This window comes from Canis lupus, chromosome 1 (genome assembly GCF_011100685.1).
Source record: "Canis lupus familiaris isolate Mischka breed German Shepherd chromosome 1, alternate assembly UU_Cfam_GSD_1.0, whole genome shotgun sequence".
In the NCBI taxonomy this organism is placed as follows: Eukaryota; Metazoa; Chordata; class Mammalia; order Carnivora; family Canidae; genus Canis; species Canis lupus.
In genome coordinates this window covers 108,553,538-108,575,441 of record NC_049222.1, presented here as the reverse complement: position 1 = coordinate 108,575,441, position 21,904 = coordinate 108,553,538, and the positions used below count along the sequence as shown (strand labels likewise).

At 51.1% G+C, this 21,904-nt stretch overlaps 1 protein-coding gene across 1 annotated transcript; it reads right to left on the bottom strand.

The window, feature by feature from the left end:
- Positions 1 to 757: 757 nt before the first annotated feature.
- Positions 758 to 21,770, bottom strand: TMEM143 (transmembrane protein 143). The gene is made up of 8 exons (XM_038528369.1): positions 21,609 to 21,770; positions 21,014 to 21,254; positions 19,547 to 19,651; positions 10,371 to 10,565; positions 9,389 to 9,519; positions 8,153 to 8,432; positions 2,748 to 2,937; positions 758 to 1,834 (listed from the first exon to the last, which is right to left on the bottom strand). The coding sequence occupies exons 1-8, from the start codon at positions 21,629 to 21,631 to the stop codon at positions 1,593 to 1,595; spliced, it is 1,407 nt and encodes a 468-aa protein (XP_038384297.1). The 5' UTR covers positions 21,632 to 21,770; the 3' UTR covers positions 758 to 1,592.
- Between the last annotated feature and the right edge of the window lie 134 nt (positions 21,771 to 21,904).

Here is a 21,904-nt window from a genome sequence, read left to right as displayed (position 1 = left end):
AATCTCTCCTGAACCTGGGACAGCACCCCAGCAGCAGCCTTCAGAACGTCCTGCTCCAGGCCCTCAGTTCCTCCCTAGGACACGGGAGGCCGGCGTCCCAGCCTCCTTTCCCCCTACCCGGATCTGAGGCCCTGGGCCCTCCCCTCTCAGGATTCCTCCCGAGTCTAGACCTCTAGGCACTTGTGGGGAAGAACCAGGCATGTGGGTTTCCTGTCCTCCCTTTCCTTGTACAAGGGTGTCTTTCTCTCAACCGGGCAGGGTGTGTGTTGTTCTAGATTGTTGGTCTCTGCCCCCCACTTCTGGGAAGACACTTTTCTATTTCCCTCTTGGAACTCAGACACCTTAAAACCTTAGTAAAAACTAGATGCCATCCACCACCAGCTCCCCTCCAAGCTTACCAAGCCCCAAAGGGACATAGGTGGGGGACAGGGAGATGGCTGGATTTTACAACCACCCGTGCCCTGGCTGTGCCTTTGTGCAGTAAACAATTTGCACAACTGCACGTGGCTGTCCTATCTCCCCGTCATAACACCCAGTCTTTTGGGGAACTAGGGCCTCTTCTCAGGAACCAGGTCTTCTCTAAGATCCTCTTCTGTTACCCACCGCCAATCAATTTCACCAACTTCCAACCCAGTCTCTGCTTAGGACTACAGCTTTCTCTGCCTAGGCCCCACTCAAATGCCTTCAGCAAGACGGAGTCTTCTTTCCAGGATTCTGATGCTTTCCTTCTCTCTGACCCCTGCAGGTACCAGACTCATTTAGATTTATTAAACATGATTTATTCCTTTGGGAGAGGGGACAGGGGAGAAATTGACAGACCAATAAATATTGCACAGGCCACTGGTAGAAGAAAGATCCAGACCGAGGTAGTTTCTGCAGAAAGAGTGAGGGACCTGGGCAGCGAAGGCACCTGAGGTTGTTGGGGCCTGAGTGGACATGAGTCTTGAAGTGAGGATGGTCTCTGGTTCCTCTTGACCCACGGCCGTGTGCCTGACACAAGGCTCCCAACTCCTTGAGCCTGGACCAGCTGATCAGCAGTTGACCTGCCTTTTGAGCAGCGGCAATTGACAGAAAGATTAGGTTTCCTTTAGACGTTCTGATTGGTTGCTCCTATGCAGCGACAACTGGCAGCCTCGGATGGAGAGTGCCCAGCAGCTGTCATTGGCAGTTGGCCAGAGAGCTGGGCTGACCCGCTCCCATTGGCTGCAGACTGGGGCTCCGCCTTGGTGGACGCGTTGGGCATCTTGCCCGGAGCGGGCTAAAAAGACAGTGATCTATGGCCTCGGGAGAGTACAGTTCAACGGCGGTGCCTGGTGGTTTGCAGCACCGGACGGCTGTGATTGGCTGACACTCCTCCTCAGCCGAACTCCGTTTGGGACTAAGGGGCGGCCTAGAAGCAGAGCCAAGAAGCTTTGATTGGCTGTTCAGGGGTGCCTAGCAACTGTAGGCTGCCTCAATCGCCGGCTTCCTTTAAGAATACAGTAACGGAAGTGACTGCCGTTGGTAAGTGGAAGTTGGGGCGGGGCGAAGCATGGTAGCTTTGATTGACAGCTTATCGTGGAGGAGGCGGGGCTTAGCCCCTCAGCAGGTGGCTAGGCCAGGCTGGGCGGAGGTTTCCCTCCAGGCTCCTCACTGCTAGGTGCTGGCTGGGGGGCCTCGGAAATGACCGTAGGCAACGGGTCTAGCTTGGGGAGACCCGGGGGTGGGAACATCCCAATGCTGGGGGTCAGGGCTTGCAGGTGGGCCAGGGCCCGAGTTCCGTTGAAGGCCACGGCACAGCCTGACTGGGCCAGGAGCCAGTTCTCTACCTCCGACTGGAGCCACTGGGAGGTCTCTGCAGGGAAAGAAGAGATGTTGTGAGGAGGTGATCGGGGCCTGGGAGGGCCAGGAAGGGCCAGCAGGGAGGGCACAGGGCAAGGAACATGAGGGTCTGGGTTTGGGAGAAGCCTAGGGGTACGCTTGAGGTTAGCAGGGAAATGGGACATGGCCTAGGAGGGTCCAGCTCTGGGGCTCTCATCTAAGGACATCAGGGACTCTTGTTCCAGATGGAGGTTTCTGTTGGCAGGTGGCTCAGCATTTTAGCACTGCCTTCAACTCAGGGTGTGATCCTGGAGACCCGGGATCGAGTCCCACGTTGGGTTCCCTGCATGGAGCCTGCTTCTCCCTCTGCCTGTGTCTCTGCCTTTCTCTCTCTGTCTCTCATGAATAAATAAATAAAATTCTTTGAAAGAAAAAGAAAAGGAGAAATCCTGAGGCTCACATAGGGAGGGGACAAGAGTCTCTTTTGGAAGAAGCGCTAGGGAAGTCGCCAGCACAGGAGGGCATGCCACACCAGGAGTCTGATGATCCAAGACCCTTTTCAGGATAAGATCAGGATAGGGAGGTCACTGCAAGGAGGGACCAGGTCTATCAATATCTGAAGCAGAGTTGGGGGGCGTCTCATCTGCTGCCCACCGAGGTCACCTCAGAAATCGGTCAGATTCACCAGTGGGAGCTGGGAGTGCTGGGTCTGCAGCTTGGGGTTGGTGTCTCAATGGGGTGGGGATCACTTGGGACTCAGTGAGGGGAAAGGGGAATGTCTTGACCTTGTAGGGACAGGATGGAATCTGTTCCAAGTGGGGCCATGTCAATGCTGGGTTGAGATGGGATGGGGGCAGGGCAGCAAAGGATGGGGGGGCAGTGGCGGGGCAGTACTTAGGGCAGGGCCACCTGGTACAGGGTACCAGAGCCCCAGGGCCAAGTCCTACCTTTAGACGGGCCGTGTGCGCCCCGGGGCAGCCGGGCCAAGAAGCTGTGTGCCAGCAGTGCCTCCTTGGCATGTTCATCCTGTGCCCGCAGGGCCAGGGCACTGAGCAGCTCCGAGTTATTGGAAGTGCTGCGGTAGTAGAGCATGTGTGCCAGCTCCAGCGCCTGCATGCTGCGCCGCTGTCCGAACATCTGCAGGTGGGACAGCACCCACGGGCTCAGCTGAGGAACTGGGTGGGAGGGGCAGTGTCCCCTGGGACCCCATGCCCCCGCCCATACACCACTATCACCACCTCCCTATCCCAGTTACTCAATGCTGGGCTGGTCCTTCCCATGGCCTTCCCCAGACCTCTTGGGTTCAGGTCCCCAGGACCGGGGCCTGGATATTTGTATTTTTAACACACACACAAACACATACATACACACACACACCCTCTAACCCCAATGACTCTGAGGCCACCAACAGCTTTTAGCAATCGCTTCACTGGTTTGCTTATCTGAGCCAACTATTAATGGATTTGTTCAAGGATTTCCAGACGATTTGAGCCTTAGCCTTGGAACTTTCTGTTATGATTATTTTTTTAAGTCCTTATCTTTTAGACACATACTAAAGTATTTCCAGGCGATATGTTTAGGATTTGCTTCAAAATAACCCAGTGATGGGAGAGCAGGGGGTGTCTTTGGGTGAAACTCGATTGACTACAGAGAATTATAGATGCTGAATGGCTGGCTACATGGGAGCTCACTGTGCTGTTCTATTCCTGCATTTGTTTGAAGTTTGCCATAATAAAAAGGTTCTAGGGACGCCTGGGTGGCTCAGTGGTGAGCATCTGCCTTCAGCTCAGGGCGTGATCCCGAGGTCCTGGGATTAAGTCCCACATCGGGCTCCCCTCGAGAAGCCTGCTTCTCCCTCGGCCTGTGTCTCTGCCTCTGTGTGTCTCTCATGAATAAATAAATAAAATCTTAAAAAATAAAAATAAATAAAAATAAAAAGATTTTAAATATTAAATTGTCAAGAGAAGTGTCAACAGAAAACAAATACTCCAAGCCTCTTAAGGTAAGGAGACTGGGGGAGGGGCAAGTCTGGGGCCCAGCTGCCTATTAATAGGTGGCCCCCTCCCCCACCCTTTGCCCCCTCCTCACCTGGATCCCTTACCCCATCCTTGGTGTCCCTACGGAGGGAAAGGAGAGAGCTCACAGGTGCCCCCAGAGGCTCACACTAAACACCTTCATTCCAATTCTTCCATTCATCTACAAAATGAGTTCCAGCCTGCTGGGTCCTACAGTCAGGATGCCTGGGGGCAGGCCCAATTGTGCCCCCCACCCCCCCACCCCGGCCAGCTATGAGCCATTGGCTAAGACCTAAATCCTCAGGGGGCACTATCAGTGGAATGAGGTGGAGGATAGGAAAGGTTCCAGAAATCAACATGAGGTTTATGAGATGCTAGGCACTGTGCCAGGCCCATAACAGGCATTGCAACATGAGCCACTACGGAATATTTAGAATATTCATCTGTCCACACTCCAAGCTCAGTGCCATCTTTTAAAGGCACGGGCTGCTTGCCCATCTTACATGGGGACCCAAGGTGAAATCGCTCAAATGACCTGCCCAGGACCGATGACATGGCTGTGTGTGCCTGTGCTCTGCCTTGTTACAGGCCCTGCACGGTCAGTGTGTCCCTGCGTTGGAACCAATCACCAGCTCTTCGGTGGAAGGCGAGATGTGGGAAACCGCTGTTAGGGACAGTCTGGGATGAAACACCGGGGTTTTGCATCTATTCCCGCCAGCTCGTGCAGTCGACTTCTCAGACATTAAGTGGGCTGCTCATGCTACTCCATGGCACAAAGAACAGGCCAGCCCTCTCTCCCCGGAGAGGACACAAGAGCTGCCACCTGGGTATTCCCTTCAACACCCACCATGGCCCCTCATCCCACCTCCCTGTCTACCGGTTCTCCCTTCTTGGGCTCCAGATCTGGGCCTCGCCATCTATCCCATCACAGGCCAGACCCCTGGCAGCATTCTTGCTCTCAGTACATAGGCCCTGTCCCCTCCTCTCCTACCTGCCTGGTGCATGGCCTCCTCCTGCCTGCATCTGCCCCTTCCAGTCTGTCTCCACACAGCCCCAGAGCTGACCCTGCTCTTCCTTTGCTCACAGCCCTGTCATGGCTCCCCAGTGCCCTCAGAGAGTCCACACTCCCTGGCCTGATGCGTAGCCTGGCCCCTGAAGATTTCTCCCGCTCACCTCCTGCTCCTGCTCTCTGAATGCAGCCCATGTTGATGAGCCAGTTTACCCAGAACATTACCCCAGGCTGCCCTCTCTCTCAGCCCAACCGAAGTCACCCCTGGTCTGTTCTTAGAAAATACTCACTGCTACATTCTCAAGGTTCAGGGTGGACACTGTCCCACAGATGAACAACTGTGTTGGCAGGCTCCCGCAGGGGCCACTGCAACCTCTGTTAGATAGTCCATCCGCGTGCCCCGCACCTCTCCCTGCAGGGCAGGACCAGCCCTGACACATCTCTGGGATACCTGCTTCTCAGCAACCCCAGGCCTGCTCTGTGCTCAGCCTGGGTATGACGGGAGCCCACAAGGGGCACCCCCTGGGCCCAAGAAGGCTGGGAAGTTTTCCTGGAGCCTCTGAGCTGAGGATAAAGAGTGAGCAGAGGATGGTCAGCCCAACCAGGAAGAAAAGACATTGAGGTCAGAGGGAACAGCATCCGCAAAGGGGAAAGCAGTGACGGGGAGCGGCAGAGTGGGCAGGAGGAGGGGGTGCTGGCAGTATATTTTGGTGGAGCTAGAGCACACAATTGTGTTGCATGAGGCTGGGGAAACAGGTTTCTGGGGCCAGTCTGCGAGCAAGGAGAGAGGCCGACTCTGGGGCCCTTGGGATGGGCTGGAGGGCTGGGCAGGACTGACAGGGAGGCTGGGAAGACCTGGGCTGGGGCTAGGACAGAGGGAATGAGAGGAGCACAGAATTGGAGCAGGAAGGACAGGCTGGGTACTAACAGACTGGGGGGCAGGGCAAGGGCCATCTCCTGGGGTCTAGCCAGTGACTGGGGGCACAGGACATTCTACAGATAGAGAACCAGGATCAGGGTTGGGGTGGGGGCAGGGGGCTGCTGCTGGAGGTGCCTGTAAGGGGCCCCCCAGGGGGGACTGCCCCTGAGTTGGCCAGCTCCAGGCAGAGTGGGGAGCCCCAGATCTAAGAGATGACAGAGAGCTGCCTGTGGAAACCACACAAATGGATCCTCTTTCATGGGGCAGAAAGAGGGATGGGTGTACTGCAGTGAAATCAGCGCCCAGGCATCTGATCTGAGACAGGGACAGGGACTCGGAAGAAGGGGGTGCAGGGAAGAAGAATCCTGGGCTCAGTGGGATGCAGTGTCCGTAGGAAAGGCTTAGGCACTCGTCGAGGGAGCAGGTAGGGACAGGGGTCTGGACACTGGGAGAAAAGCCTGCATCAGAGACAGATATCTGGGAGTGACTGACACACAGGAAGGAACAAGAGAATGTAGGAAGAAGGCTCAGAGGACCCACATTTAAGGATTGGAGCTTAGCCACTTAGCCGGGAGCGTGGGAAAATATTTAATGGATGCACTCAATTAACTAGGGAACATGGTTTTACACTGGACCCTGCAGCGCTTGAGGCTCCACAGCCCCTTGGGGCCTCAGAGAGGTGGGACTCTGGGTGCCCCCCCAGACCAGCTGACACCCCTCACCAGCACCTCCAGGCCACTGGCCTCACAGCCCCACCCCTTTCATGGTTGCTGCACTCCCTCTGTGCTCGTGACTCTTCCATGGCAACTGCTGCTCTGTGGATAAAGCCTAGGGTCCATACTCTGCCATTCAAGTCCCTTGACACCCTCTGGGGCCTCACTTCTCCCCCCTGTACCCCGGACTCCAGCCCTGTGAGATTCCCCAAGCTCTGCTGGCTCAGCCCCTTCTCCACCAGAATCTTCCCCTTTCAAAGCTTCCTTTAAATCCCATCTGACCCCTAGGCCTCAGCAGGAGTTGCTATCTCCCCACTCCCAGCCCTGGACCCTCTCAGCCTGGCTATTATCTGTGGGATTTATTACCAGTCTTCCTAAGACCTCGCTGGGATGGCTGGAAACAGCTTGGAAACCAATGAGCCAGGGAGTGAATGATCAAGTACAATGGACGCCACATACCAGTCCACACCACTGGGGCCAGTGCCAGCCCTGGGAAGAATGGGTCATAAGCAGCCCCTCTGGGGCCCACTCAGCCTGGAGACAGCCCACATGGCACAAGTGAGGTTTCAGCCCCCACCCTATCCTCTCAGCCATGAATCCTTGGATGGTGAACAACCTGCGCAGCTGTATGAAGCAGCCAAATACTCACATGTAGCAGAATCAGGAAGGGAATGTGTTAAAAATATAGTTTCCTGGGACCCAGTCCCAGAGTTTCCTATTTAGTCCATTTGGGCTGGAGCTCAGGAGGCTGCATTTATAAAACAGCTCCCCTGGTGATAAAGAAACCCTGCCAGGATGAGGAAGCCCAGATTCAGAGAACAACAGCCCAGTTAGTAATAATAATAACAATAATAGTAATAATAATAGGGATCCCTGGGTAGCGCAGCGGTTTGGCGCCTGCCTTTGGCCCAGGGCGCGATCCTGGAGACCCGGGATCGAACCCACGTCGGGCTCCCGGTGCATGGAGCCTGCTTCTCCCTCTGCCTGTGTCTCTGCCTCTCTCTCTCTCTCTCTGTGACTATCATAAATAAATTTAAAAAAAAATAAAAAAAATAGTAATAATAATAATCATAGCTCTCATATAGTAGGTTTTGTACTATATGCCAGGCTCTGTTCTCAGCATCACATACATATTCATCCAGTTAATCCCCACAACAACTGTATGCATTAAGTTCTTGTCATCCCCACTCTCCAGGTGTGGGAGCTGAAGCACAGAGAGGTTAAGTGGCCTGTTCAAGGTCACACAGCTAGAAGATAGAAGAGCTCCATTCAAACCCAGGCAGTCCAGTTCTAAAACAACTTCACCAATTTACTAAAACTGCCTCTAAAACAGGCACTTAATGGCTGGCTGTGAACACTCATACAGCGCCTACTGCACACCAGGCACTGTGCCCCGTGCTTTTCATGGCATCAGGAAAACAATCTTCGGGCATACAACCCTACAAGGCAGGTCTTACTCTTGTCTCCATTTTCCAGGTGAGGAAATGGAAGCACAGAGAGATCAAGAAGCCTGCCCAAGGTCATGTTGGGGTACACAAGGTAGAGAAGGAAGGGAAGGAGGGAGGGAGGGAGGGAGGGAAAGTAGGAATGACACAAAGCAGGAATAACGCACGAAATAAAACTATAGGGTGGCCTGACCTTCTGGCCAAACACCCAGCAGCAGGGGCCCAGGGAGCACATTGGGTAGTCTGCTTACCTTGGAGGCCCGCAGGCCCATGAAAATAGCAAAGAGTAGTAGCAGCAGAGAGGTGGTCATCTTGAGGTCTGTCAGCACCACCATGCCCACGTTGACGAACAATGCCATGCCCGAGACAAAGAGCGTGAGGTTGAGCAGGGCACGCTGCATGGCGGATGTGCGCACCTTTAGCTCTGGCAGCAGCTGCTCCAGACCCTCCAACGGCGTGTCCTTGAAGCTCTTCAGCACCAGGTGCCCCCGCTTCGTTCGGGCTGCCAGAACCACCCGCTTAAAGTACCTCCTGACAACAAAGACGGGAGGTGGGGGTGGGGAGGTGTCAGGACCACCCCAGGGAGCCCCTCCAGCCCCAGGACACTCTCTACCTCTGTAGTCACATGATCATTGCAAAGGCTACTTAATGGTGGTGGGAGGAAAATGCAAAGTAAACTAAGTGCCCAACAACAGGGCATCAGTTAAATAATGCAATCCCCTGTTACTGGACACAGAGGTTGCTTCTGGTTTCGTGTACTTGGTAAAGGAGAGCTGAATAAAAAGCTTTTTGTTCTTTTTCAAATTCGGAGTCTACTTTTAATTTAGAGTGGCTGCTAGGAGCCAGGGCATGCTATTAAGCTCTGGAGAGACAGCAAGATGAGTCAGTCGCTGCCTTTGTGGAGCTTATAGTCCAGCGTGAGAGATAGATAATTAAACACACAGTCTGCAAGTATAAATATCTCCTTGGAATAGATTCTTGGAAGTGGAATTACTGAGGGGCATCTAGGGATATGAGGGGTTTGGGTTTTGTTTTGTTTTGTCTTTGGGTTGTTCTATTTTGTTTTGTTTTTTTGGATTCGTGACCATATCCGATAAATGGATTTCCAGAAAAGACTGGGTAATTTACAGGCCCAAGATATCCAGCTCTCCTGACCCTGCTCTGTATTAGAATAGCCTCTGTTAAAAATATGATGTTCATCAGAGTCCTTGCTGTGCCATTTTCTCAGAATGTGACCGTCCCTTTCTGAGCCTCAGCCGTCCTCATTTGGAAAACAAGAAGTATCCCTACCCTTTCTCTTCCCCTGGGCATTGTAGTTCTTATATTTCCCTGGGAAGAAAAGGCAGCATTTGGGTGATCTCCCCACCCCTTTCTTGACTTCCCTCACCAGGCCCCAGACACCCAAATCCAAACACTGACCTGTCAGTCCCCTCTCGACTCTAACCTTGCTCCCTCTCGCTGCAGCTGGGGAACAGGGGCCGCCTCACCTCTCTGTGGGGGGCGACCTGCTGAAGAAGCCACGTTTGGAGCCCACGCTGGACTTACGGGGCATCTGCCCAACTCGCTGGCCCAGGGCCCAGAACTGCATGTAGATATACTGATCCAAATTTATTGTCACCTGGCGAGGGAGACAAAGGAAGCAGAGGCAGCTTAGCATGGGCTGGGGTGAGAGTACAGGCTACTAGAATTAGATGCCCCACCCTTCAAGGATTTCTACTCCTCTCCAAGGCTTATCATCACCCAATGTCTAGGCAGGGTGGCCACATATAGTTGCTCATGTTGTATACTGCACAAAGCATACTATGCACGATGGCACCATTTACTTCATAGTCATTTTTATTACCACATTTCCGAAAATCTAAGAGGCTACTGATTTTAAGATACTCTATGACTTTTTAATTGAATAAATATGACCTGTCACACTGTGTAAGCTTAAGGTACATAACATGTTACTTTGATACATTTATATATTGTACTATGATCACCAATGTGGGATATTCCTTATTTTACGAAGCAACTAAAAAAGGGAAAGTATTGCCAATTCAAACTTTGCCATACCACCACTTATAAGTCATATCCCAATTTCAGACAATAAAATATGACTTCAGAAAAAAAAAGTAAGTCTTAAAAAAATCACTAAAATGGGGGACTTTGGAAGATTTTAGTATTTTTATTATAATTTTGTTGACTTTAAGGACAAAACGTTTTTTGTATTATTTATTATTACACTTTTCTGGCCGATGGTGTTAAGGTATCTAGGCCTAAGAAGCTTGGTATATTATGATACTTTTCCAACAGATGGCAGTACGGTGACTGGGAAAGAGGTGCCTTATTCGAATTAACCAAAAAATGCTCCATGGGCTCATGCTCTGTGCTCAGGACAACTCCCAGCAGCCTCTGCTTCCCAAAGGCTCCATCCCTACCCCAAGGCCTCCCAGGAGTTCTGGTTCTCCCCTGGAAGACAGGCACCTGGACCTCATCCTGAGGGTGATGGACCACCAGAGCGTAGGCCAGAGTGTCCTCAGAGAGTGGAGAGAAGTTAGCCTGGGCCAGCAGGGGCTCCAGGGCCTGAAGCACCTCCTGCTCATTGGACAGACGCTGGGGGTCCGTAAGCGAAGGCTGGTCGAGGGTCTCCCTGTCGGGGTTGATGGGGTCATACAAGGCCTGAGGAGAGAGTCAGAGGGAAGAAAACTGGGCTACTGCACAGCATGAGGGACTGTCCCTGGCCCACGCTTTAGGTAACAGGGTGCCCCGAGGCTTGTATTGGGTCCTCTCCCCGTTCCTCTCTTCCAGCTCACTTTGAGTCACCTCATTAAAACACCACTCTGGGCATCTCTGGGTATCATCTCTTTGCGGCTTTGCATCTCTAGCCCAGACCCAGGCTCCAGATTCCAGACTTAATATCCGGTACTGGGGCATGAGCATCTATCTATCCTCCTCCTCTCCCCAGTCATGGAGGGGAAGGGGATACACAGGCAGGCATGGAGAGAATGAGTTTCCCAGCCTCCCTGAGTCTGGATGTGGCCAGAAGATTTGTCTCATCCAGCTGAAAACACCACTTTGCCCACAGCTTGATTTTGAGCACAGGGGGGTGAAGGAAATGTTCTAAAGGAACAGCACAGCAACACAATGGAGGGACCCTGGGTCCTAGAACAGCCTCATGTGGAACCCTGGGCCACTTACCACAGGACCGTCAGGTGGGAGAGAAATAATCCTCCACTTCCTTTAAACCATCATGTGGTGAGATCTGCTTGTTATAGCAGCTAAGCCTTTATGCTGACTCATGCAAACTCTCTGGTTGACATTTCTCTTTGGATGTCAATCACCTCAAAGCCAGCAAGTTGAGCCACAGGTCACATCCCCCTGTCCCCATCTTTCAATAAAAACGCCATTCAGGGATTCTTCTCTCATAGTCAACAATCTCTGCATTGATTCACCCCTTCCCTATTGGAAACAGCATCTCACATCCAACATGACCCAAGGAGAATGCTCCATTTCTTCCTCTCCTTCCTCCAGCCTCTCATTTCAGGAAACAGCACTACCCAATTCTACAGATGCTCTCATCAGAGATCTCGGAGGCACCTTTTTTTTTTTTTTTAAAGACTATTTATTCATGAGAGACACACAGAGAGGGGCAGAGACATAGGCAGAGGGAGAAACAGGCTCCATGCAGGGAGCCCATTGTGGGACTTGATCCTGAGACTCTGGGATCACACCCTGAGGCCAAGGCAGACACTCAACCACTGAGCCACCCAGGTATCCCACGGAGGCATCTTTGATTCCTTCCTTCTCTTCACTACCTGCACCACCCCCCCCCCCACCATTCAATCCTTTAGCAAGTTCACTGGCTAGAACCCCTGAGTCACCCTTGAGTCCATCATCCCCACCCTCCGTCTCCATGGCCACCTTCTCATCCGGCCACCTTCTCCTCCTACCTCAACAATCATGTTGGGCTTCTGTTCTCCCTGCTTCTTCTCTGGCCACTTCTAAAGCACTCTCCATGAAACTGCTACAAAGAGCTCATTTAGACTAGAAACAGATCCCACACCCTCTCCCCACAGTGGCTCCCCGCTGCAATTGTCCCACCACCTTCAAGGTGGCCCACAAAAGGGGTTCCACCCCACCCACCTCATCTTATGCACCTACCACTCCCCCCACACAATACATACAAGAATTGTTAACTCAGGGTCACCTGAAAGGCTCAGTGGTTGAGCAACATCTGACTTTGTCGTGATCCCAGGGTCCTGGGATCTAGTTCCTCATCAGGTTCCCTGCAGGGAGCCTGCTTCTCCCTCTGCCTGTGTCTCTGCCTCTCTCTGTGTCTCTCATGAATGAATGAATGAATGAATGAATGAATGAATGAATAAATAAATAAATAAATAAATAAATAAATAAATAAATAAATATTTTTTGAAAGTTGTTGACTCAATGAATGAATAAGGCAGTGAGTTTCTTGGTGCTTGGCCTGTGCTTGTCTCAGGATGACAGATGACTTGCCCCAGACCATACAGTGAGCCTCACAGGGATGTCACTGACCCAGAAAACAAGCCCATTAACAAGCACATAAACAAGCCTGTCTCTCAGGAGAGGTAGCCTGAAGGAGGAACTTGTCTAGGCTAGGTACAATTTTGAATTGAAGGAAAGAGGTACTCCAAGTGGGAGGAACACCCTTAGCAAAAGTTTGGAGGTGGGAAGGCCCCGGGCCGTGGAAACAACCGAGCAGGTCAGCCAAGCCTAGCAAATTCCCTACTTCTTCTTCTTCTACTTTTTTTTTTTTTTTTAAGATTTTATTTATTCATGAGAGACACACAGAGAGAGGCAGAGACATAGGCAGAGGGAGAAGCAGGCTCCCTGAAGGGAGCCCAATGCAAGACTCGATCCTGGGACTCCAGGATCATGCCCTGAGCCAAAGGCAGATGCTCAACCACTGAGCCACCCAGGTGCCCTGCAAATCCCCTTCTGAAGGAGCTCCCAGGGCTGGGGAATGCTGCCTGGAGGACGGACTCCAGCTGAGAACAACGACCTGTGCCAGAAGTCCTTCAGGTCCCACAAGCCAAGTTCTCGGACTCACAGAGTGACCTTGAGAAATTCTACTTCCAGGACTGAGCTGTAGTTTGAGAGGGAGGGAAGCTCAGAGCTGGAGGAGAGAGAAATCTGCATTCATCAGGCATCCGCTGCGAGTCAGATTCTCTTCTGGGCATTTCACATCCACCTGCGCCCAGGACTCCGGGCCAGAAACCTGGATATCACAGGTGACCCCTGCTGCTCCTTTCCCCCACACAACAAGTTCTGCTGATTCTATCGTCCAAAATGGATCGCCACTTTGCCCCCTAGCCCTGCCCCATCCACACCACCATCTCCTCCTCCTGCCCGGATAAGTCTAACGGCCTTCTCAATGATCTCCCCAAATTCCCTCACCCCCAACAATCTGTCTTCTACACAGCAGCCAAGATTCTATCAAACCATAACAACAGCAATAATAAATGATAGTGCACGTTTATATAGTGTCAGGGACTGTGTGAAACAGGTATACACGGTCTCACCATGTGACAATGGTACTTTTGTTATCCTCATTTACAGATGTGGGACCTGAGGCACAGAGAGGTTAAGTAATTGCCCAAGGTCACACAGCCAGGAAGTGGCATACTGGGAATTACACATCTAACCATGTTGATCTCCTGCTAAAATCATTCCAAGGCTCCTACTGCCCTGATGAAGTAGGACCATGCTCTGTTCCATGTCCTTCAAGGCTTCTGAGGACCTAACACCACAATCCCCCTTGGGGGCTCAACAACCAGCCACACTGGTGTAAGTTCCTCCAGGCAGAGGGACATTGCACCAGCTGTTAAGAAACTCTCCGGGCCCCTTTCCCTTTCCACTACTGAAATCCTATTCTTCTATAATATTCCAGCTCCCTTATCACTCTCAAAAAACCTTCCTCTGCTCTTTAGGCTGAGCAGAGCTGCCTTGTAAGGTTGGGCAGAGTGTATACTGCACAACGGTGCCAGATCTAATAAGTACCATTTTAGATGCTGCAGACATATACATTTATCCTAACAGTCACCCTTTCAGATGGAAATAAAGATTATAGAGCAGCAACCATCCAACAGAACAATGATAGAAACATCTAGATCTGCACCATCCAATAGCTTACCGCTGGTCACAAGTGGCTACTGGGTACTTGAAATGGGGTGAATACAATGGAAGAATGGAATTTCTGAATTTTGATGATCTCAAATTTAAACAGCCGCATGTGGATAGCAACTACCATAAGACACCGCAGCATCAGAAGAGGGCAAGGGGCACGTTTTTTCAATTTGCACACAGTTCGGTACAGAAGCCAAGGTCAGCTTTGTTATCTACTGGCAACAAACCATGTCCAGTGAGTTCACTGTCTGAATCCATCTGCTCATCAGAGGAGAGTGTCTGACTCACAACTGTCCCCACCACCCAAGCTCAGCTGCCTGAGGGCAAGGTACAGGCCTGAATTTGCTGCTGATGTCATTCGTGAACTCCGGACTTACACGCCAAGAGCCCACTCAGTGCTTGCCCGCAGATGTCTGACAGGCCTCTTGACACTTCCATGCAGGCATCTAATGGACATCCTCTCAAACCCACTACATCCCAAACTGGGGTCCCGACACTCCTCCCCAGACCTGCTTCTCCCACCACCCTATCCAGCTCAGGAGAGGCCAAGTCCATCCTTCTAGGTGCTTAGGCCCAAAGCCTGGGCTCCTCTATTTCTCACACATTGAATCGATTAGCAAATCCTGATGGCCCCACATTGAAAACAGATCCAGAATCTGACCATTTCTCACCACCACCCTCTCATACTCTACTTACTCCAGGCCTGAGCTACCCTCACCCCCTGGACTGTTGTGATGGCCAGACCATTGGTCTCCCTGTTCCCATTCAGCAGCCCCAACCCAATCTATTCCTCAGGCAGCCACCAGAGGGCACCTATTGTCACTGAAGTCAGTTCACAGCTCTCTGCCCAGAGCCCTCTGGTGGCTTCCACCTCACTCAGAGTCAAAGTCCTCACTGTCCCCAGGAGGCTCTACAGGATCTGGGCCCCAGGCTCATCTCTGCCCTCATTTCTAGCTGTCTTCCCATTGCTCACTCAGCCTCTTTGCTGTTTCTCCTACACACCATGCACACTCCTGCCACAGGGCCTTTGCACTTACTGTTCCTGCAGATCTCATAGCTCATTCTTGCCTCCTCCTGGTCTCTGCTCAAATGTCACCCCCTCAGTGAGCCCTTCCCTGACGATTCTACCTAAAGTTACAAAACATTCCTGCTTTCTTTTTCTTCTTAATTAGGGTTACCAGATTTAGCAAAAATAAGTAAATAGATAGATAGATAATAAAATAAAATAAAATAAAATAAAATAAAATAAAATAAAATAAAATAAAATAAAATAAAATAATAAAATCAGTACACCAAGTTAGATTTGATTTCCAGATCAACAACCAACAATTTTTTGGGTTTAAGTACATCCCATGCAATATCTGAGGGCTGTATGATATAGGACATAATTATACTACAAAATAAATTATTCATAGCTTATCTGAAATTCAAATTTAACTGGATGCAGAGGGTTGAATGGTGTCCTCTAAAAATTCATGTCTCCTCAGAACCTCAGAATATGACCTCATTTGGAAATAGGGTCTTTGCAGGTCTAATTAGGTAAGAATCCCAGGATGAGATCATCCTGGATTAAGGTGGGCCCTAAATCCTATGAGAGTGTCCTTTATAAGAGACGGAGAAGGACATGCAGAGTAGCAGAAGAAGGTGATGAGAAGATAGGAGACAGAGATTGAACTATTGTTTCTATCAGCTAAGGAAGGCCAAGGACAGCGGCTACCATGAGCTAGGAGAGGGGAACGGGGACAGTCCCCCCGCAAAGCCTCCACAAGAAATGAATCCTGCCCACACTTTGATTTCAGACTTCTAGCCTCATGAACTCTGAAAGAACAAATTTCTGCTGTTTGAAGCCATTCAGGTTATGGTAATCTGTTATGGCAGCAGTCGGAAAGGAATAAACTAGGTGTTCTCTACTTTATCTGGCAATCTTATCACTAGAATGTGATCCCATGAGGCAGAGATACACATCTGTCAGGCTCACCACTATGTCCTGGGACCTGGAACAATTTGGAGGACACAGTAGGTGCTCAATAAATATCCACGGAGGGGCACCTGGGTGGCTCAGTCAGTTGAGTGTCAGACTCTTGGTTTCCACTTGGGTAGTGATCTCAGCGTTGTGGGATCGAGCCCCATGTTGAGCTCTGTGCTGAGCCTAGAGCCTGCTTGGGATTCTCTCTCCATCTCCCTCTGCTCCTCTCTCTATTGACTCTCTTTCTTATCAATCAATCAATCAATCAAACTTTAAAATACATACATACAAAAAAAAAATAAAAAAATAAAATAAAATAGGGATCCCTGGGTGGCGCAGCGGTTTGGCGCCTGCCTTTGGCCCAGGGCGCGATCCTGGAGACCCGGGATCGAATCCCACGTCGGGCTCCTGGTGCATGGAGCCTGCTTCTCCCTCTGCCTGTGTCTCTGCCTCTCTCTCTCTCTCTCTCTCTGTGTGACTATCATAAATAAATTTTAAAAATTTTTTAAATTTTTTTAAAAAAAGCTCATTTCTTTAAAAAAAATAAAATAAAATAAAATACATACATACATACCCACTGAATGAATTCAATGATAAACAAGGCAAAGGAGGTGCAGAGAGAGGTCACCTGCCAAGGTCACTAGCGTAGCTCATAAACAATGAAGTCAGCTATTCTTTTCCTGCACAAGGCAGTTTCCTCAAGGGACTTAGGTCACCAGTAAGGGTCCCCTATGGTGTGTCTCACCTGCCTCTGCTTCTACCCTGCTCTTCTCCTCTTAGCATCTCAGTTTAAATAAGACCTCCTGCCTTAGTGGGAATAATCTTCACTGTATATGTATTCTGTGTCTCTACATATTAAATGTTTATAGAATAAAATGATAGATTTTTTTAAAGATTTTATTTATTTATTCATGAAAGACACAGAGACAGAGAGAGAGAGAGAGAGGCAGAGACACAGGCAGAGGGAGAAGCAGGCTCCATGAAGGGAGCCTGACGTGGGACTCGATCCCGGGTCTCCAGGATCACACCCTGGGCTGAAGGCGGCGCTAAACCGGGGAGCCACCAGGCTGCCCAAAATGATAGATTTCTAAGTAACATTTTTTAAAAGCTCTGCCTTGGGGTTCCTGGCTGGCATGGTTGGTTAAGCATCTGCCTTTGGCTCAAGCCATGATCCCCAGGTCCTGGGATCTAGCCCCACATCAGGCTCCCTGCTCAGAGGGGAGTCTGCTTCTCCCTCTCTCTATGTCTCTGCCTCTATGTGTGTATCTTATGATACAATAAATAAATGAAATCTTTAAAAATACATAAATAAACAAAATCCCTGCCTCTCCTGGACCCCAGGCTAGGGCTCAGAGGCAGTCAGACACAGGTGCAAATTCTGGCCCCAGCCGGCCCTCCCGGAGCCTCAGTATCTGTCTCTGTAAATGGAACTAACGGCAGCTGCCTCTCCAGGCCACAGGAAGAAGTCCAGGAGCCTGACCCAGGGTGAGTGCTTAGCAACAGGGGTTGTTGTTACTTTTCAAAGCAAAGAGGGAACGCACAGGAGGGCAGTGGCGGTGTGCAGTAAAGGGTTGACTAGAAGGCCTGGGTTGTCCAAACCCTGAACATTCCAAAGGACCGGCCCTTGACTGGCTCCTAAGATAACTATCTAAGCCCTTGGAAATGTGCTTGATAAGAATCTTTGGTTTTACCTGGGGCCTTGGGCCACAGCAGCTAGTCTAGGCTAACAATGGGATTTATGGTGGGACCTTGGGCCAGGAAGTAGCCGTCTGACCTCTGGAGGGGCGCTGGTGACTGAAGTCAGCCACACAAACGCTGACCGACCCTCAATAAAGATCCTGGACACCAGGTGGGGTGCGCAGCTGGATTGTGGGTTCATGCCTCACACTGAGTGCAGAGATTACTTAAAAATAAAATCTTAAAAAAAAAGTCCTGGACACTAGGGCTCCAGTGAGTTTCCCTGGGCAATACTCCATGCATGCTGGCACACCTCACTGGTAAGAGAACTAAGTGTCATCTTGCAAGACTCCTCTAAGAGAGACAACAGGAAGCTTGCCTGGCCTCTCCTGGACCCCACCTCCTGGCCTTTTTCCTTTACTGATTTTGTTCACTATCCTTTTGTTGTAATAAACTATTACTGTGAGCATTACAGCTTTTCTGAGCTCTGTGAGTCCTGCACAGAAAATCACTGAGGCTGATCACTGATCCGACACAGCCAGGATCCTGAGAGGGGAAGGAGGATGTGGAGAATGTGGCTTGCCGACATTACTCTTTCCTGGGGTTCCACTTCTCTTTCTGGCTGCTCCTTGGCTGTCCCCCTCACGGGTTCCAGTTCCCCTTCCTGATCTCAAGGCTAGCATGTCCCAGGGCTCAGCTAATCCCCCTGATGATCTCATTTAGTACCGTTTATATGCTCCCAGGGGCTCCTGCTCAGCCCAGACCCCTCCCACGACCTCCAGAGCCCATATTAGCGCCACCTGGCTCTCCACCTGGCTGTCTAATAAGCATCTCAGGTTCCCAAGTGGAAAACTGAGTTCGCGTCTTCCCCACAGATCTGCCTCCTGCCCCCGCCATGTCTTCCGCATCTCAGCAAATGGCAGTTCCATTCTTCCAGAGGAGCAGGCCCTAACTGCTGGAGGCACCCCCTGACTTCTTCCTTTCCCTCATTGCCCGCCCGCACAGCCAAATGCTGATCCCTTCCAACCATTACCAGCGTCTGACCACTTTTCCCCACTTCCACTGCTATTACTCTTGCTGGGGCTGCCATTATCCCTCACCTGGACAAACATAATTGACTCTGAATAGATCTCCCTGCCTCTGACAGTCTGTTCCAGAAGGTTCCTGTTAACACCTAAATCACACATCCCTCCTCTGCACAGAGCTCTCCTGTGGCTCTCAGCTAACTTAAAGTCAAAGCGGAGTCCTCACCACTGCCCACAGGGCCAGACAACAGTGTACCCTCAATCCCTCTCTGCCTTCATCTCCTGCCCTCTCTCCCTCACTCACACCCCTCCAGCCACAATGCTCCCTTCCCCATTCTTCCAACTCTCCATATGTACCCCCAGGGCCTTTGCATTTGCTTTTCCCTCCACCTGAAATGTGCCTACCTCCCCCACCCCCACCCCTGCCACCAGATATCCATTGGGCTCTGTCTTTACTCAGGTCTTAAATCACCTGTCACCTCCTCAGAGAAGCCTTCCCTGATCACCCTAAAACAAGCCCTCATGTCATCCTGCTCTATCCTGCTACTATGCTCCATTGCTCTTCACAGCACTTATGGCTCTGGGGCATTCCATTTTATATCTATCTATCTATCTATCTATCTATCTATCTATCTATCTATCTATCTATCAATCATCTATCTCCCCAACCGGGTGCCTGCTCCACAAGGACGTGGCTTCATCTGTTCCACTTACTGCTGCATCCCCCGTGCTTAAAAGAGGGCCGGGTTCCAAGTAGAGGCTCAGAAGATTTTTACTGAATGATGGATAAGCTAACAAGCACATCAAGGTTCAAGGGGCCTGGTCCTCACCTGCAGCCGGGCCAGGGTGTGGTGGTAGTGGAACAAGGTGCAGAAGTCCACGTGGGCTGCAAAATCCTCCAAAGCTGCCTTCTCCGCAGGGCTGGAGTGGAATTCCTGTTACCTCAGGAAGCAAAACTTCTCTTTAGGCTTCTTTCCCCCTCCTCTTGGGGAGGATTTCTTTCTCTGGCAGTCCATATGACCAAGGCTTTTTAAGATCTTGTTTTGCTTGGGGTGGGGGACAGCTAATTTTACTGACCAAGAAACTGAGCCAGCCCAGTGTAGCAGAAAACAGACAGTGGAAAGAGTTAGAAGATCAAGTTCCCGCTTTGACACTCACTCGCTGACATTCACACAATGCTTATTGTGTACCAGCCTCTGTTTGTTGGCATATTTTTCTCCAGAGGCTGTACAGAGATGGAATTATCACACCCACTTTTCAGAAAGAGAAACTGAGGCTCAGGGGAAGTCGCTTGCTGAGGGCCACAACGTTTGTATAAAGAGAAGCTGAGACTCTAATCCAGACCTACCTGACTCCAGAACACACATATTTAATCGCCTCTTTATGCTTCCCATCTTGGTGCTCTAAGTGAATGTCTTCATCTCTCTGGACCTCTCCCCTTATCAGCAACAGAGGATCACACCCTCTTTCTCAGAGAGTGATGGTGAGAATTTGATGCAATTCTGTGTTCATATACATACCTGTGTGTTTGTGTATGTGTGTCGATATCTATGTGTGTGCTTGTGGATAAAGTCTAGCACAGGTCTTACTTAGTACATACAAAGGTGTTCAATAAATGATTTTTAAAGGAACGATAATCCTCTATAATGACAAGTAGGATGATGATAGTCAGTTAAGAGCTTAGCTCTGGTGTCAGATCATGACTTTCAGAGTAGAGCAGGTGCCTAACGCCTCATCAGAGACCATAGTTGCTGCCCTCCCCTGGAGTCAGACCATTTGGGTTCTAACGTGGGCCACAACAACATGGCCTTGAGTAAGTAACTTTCTTTCTCCTCTTGCTTCAGTCACCTCATTTGTAAAATGGGAACAATAGTAGTCTCTCTCTTACTGCGTTGTTCTGAAGATTCAACAAGGCGTGGAAAATGCTTAGCACTGTGCCATACAGTAAGAGCTCAAACAATGTGATAATTATGATTACATCTTCGCTGGCATAATTATTACTAAGTAGTGGTAATAGTTATGATGAGAATAATTATTCTGCCCATTTTGCAGAGATCAAAACCATGCCCCAGAGAGGGTTGTTCAAGCTCCCAGAACAAATCCAGAATTGCTGCTACATCAGCATCTCACAGGTCTGTCCCTGCAGTCCAACGCCACGCCCACCTGGGAGAAGAGGAAAAGGAACTACAACTCCCAGGAGGCACCGGAACAGCCTTCTATAGCACGCAGGGCTGTGCCGCCGCGATGCCTGCCGGGAGTCGTAGTCCCCCGGCTCTTGGACCCGGGACCGGAGGTACCTGTATTAGGAGGCGGAGCAGCTGCTCCTTGGAGAACGGGATGAACCGCTCGCGGTACTGCTGGGCCCAGTCGCGGGGCTCCGTGGGGTTCCACATCTTGCGGTACTCCCCCATCTTGGTCGCCAGTGACGACAGGGCCCGGGGGGGCCCGGGGAGCGTGGGCAACAGGGACCATACTCGGACCCTGGATCCCCAGACCCCCCGGGTCACATGCAGCATGGCCAGACCCTTCCCCTGGAGCCTGAACGAGGGAAAAGGACAGGGGTCAAAGGCCATTTAAAGGAAACGCACCCTCTCCACCTCCAGGGGCTGTCCCTGCCCCGGGCAGGGCGCCGAGCCCATCTGCCCATCTTGCAGCCCGTCTTGCCTTGTGCCCTCCCACAATGCTCATTTTGGCCGGCGCCCCAAGCAGGGGTCATTAGTCTTGAATCCTGGGGCGTTTTTCGGGCCCAGAGACCCTGCAGTGGTACAATGGGCTTCTGAGGGGTCTAGGCGGCAGGTGGATCTGAGGACCATAGGAGATCGTCGGAAAGACTACCTAGGGGGTGCAAGGCGGCCCTCCCCCGGCCATGCAAACCTCCGCCCTCTCCCTCACCTTAGCCAACGCTCGACTGTCATTGAGCCTCCTGCGCATGTGTAGGAAGGCGTCCTGGGTCCCTAAGGTTCGGCTTCAGCCTACAGTAAGACGCATGCGCGCAAAGCCTGGGTCACCGAACGCCATCTTTCCCCTAACGCGCTGTCTCAACTGCGCATGCGCAATCTTCCAGCCTTTCTTCTCTCCCCTTGTTTGAGCGCAGCGCATGCGCTGCGGAAGTGTCTCCTTGTCCGCGTGCTTCAAAGGGAAGGGGGCGGAGCGGGCGCGAGACTCCCGGGAGGACTGGGGCGGGGCAG

Excerpts from the sequence above, each read along its gene's own strand:
- TMEM143 (XM_038528369.1), bottom strand. The coding sequence starts at position 21,631 with ATGACAGTCGAGCGTTGGCTAAG. Across the intron at positions 19,652-21,013 it reads TGCTCCGCCTCCTAATACAG|GAATTCCACTCCAGCCCTGC; the intron begins GTACCTCCGGTC and ends CTGAGGTAACAG. Across the intron at positions 10,566-19,546 it reads ACACCCTGGCCCGGCTGCAG|GCCTTGTATGACCCCATCAA; the intron begins GTGAGGACCAGG and ends CTCTCTCCTCAG.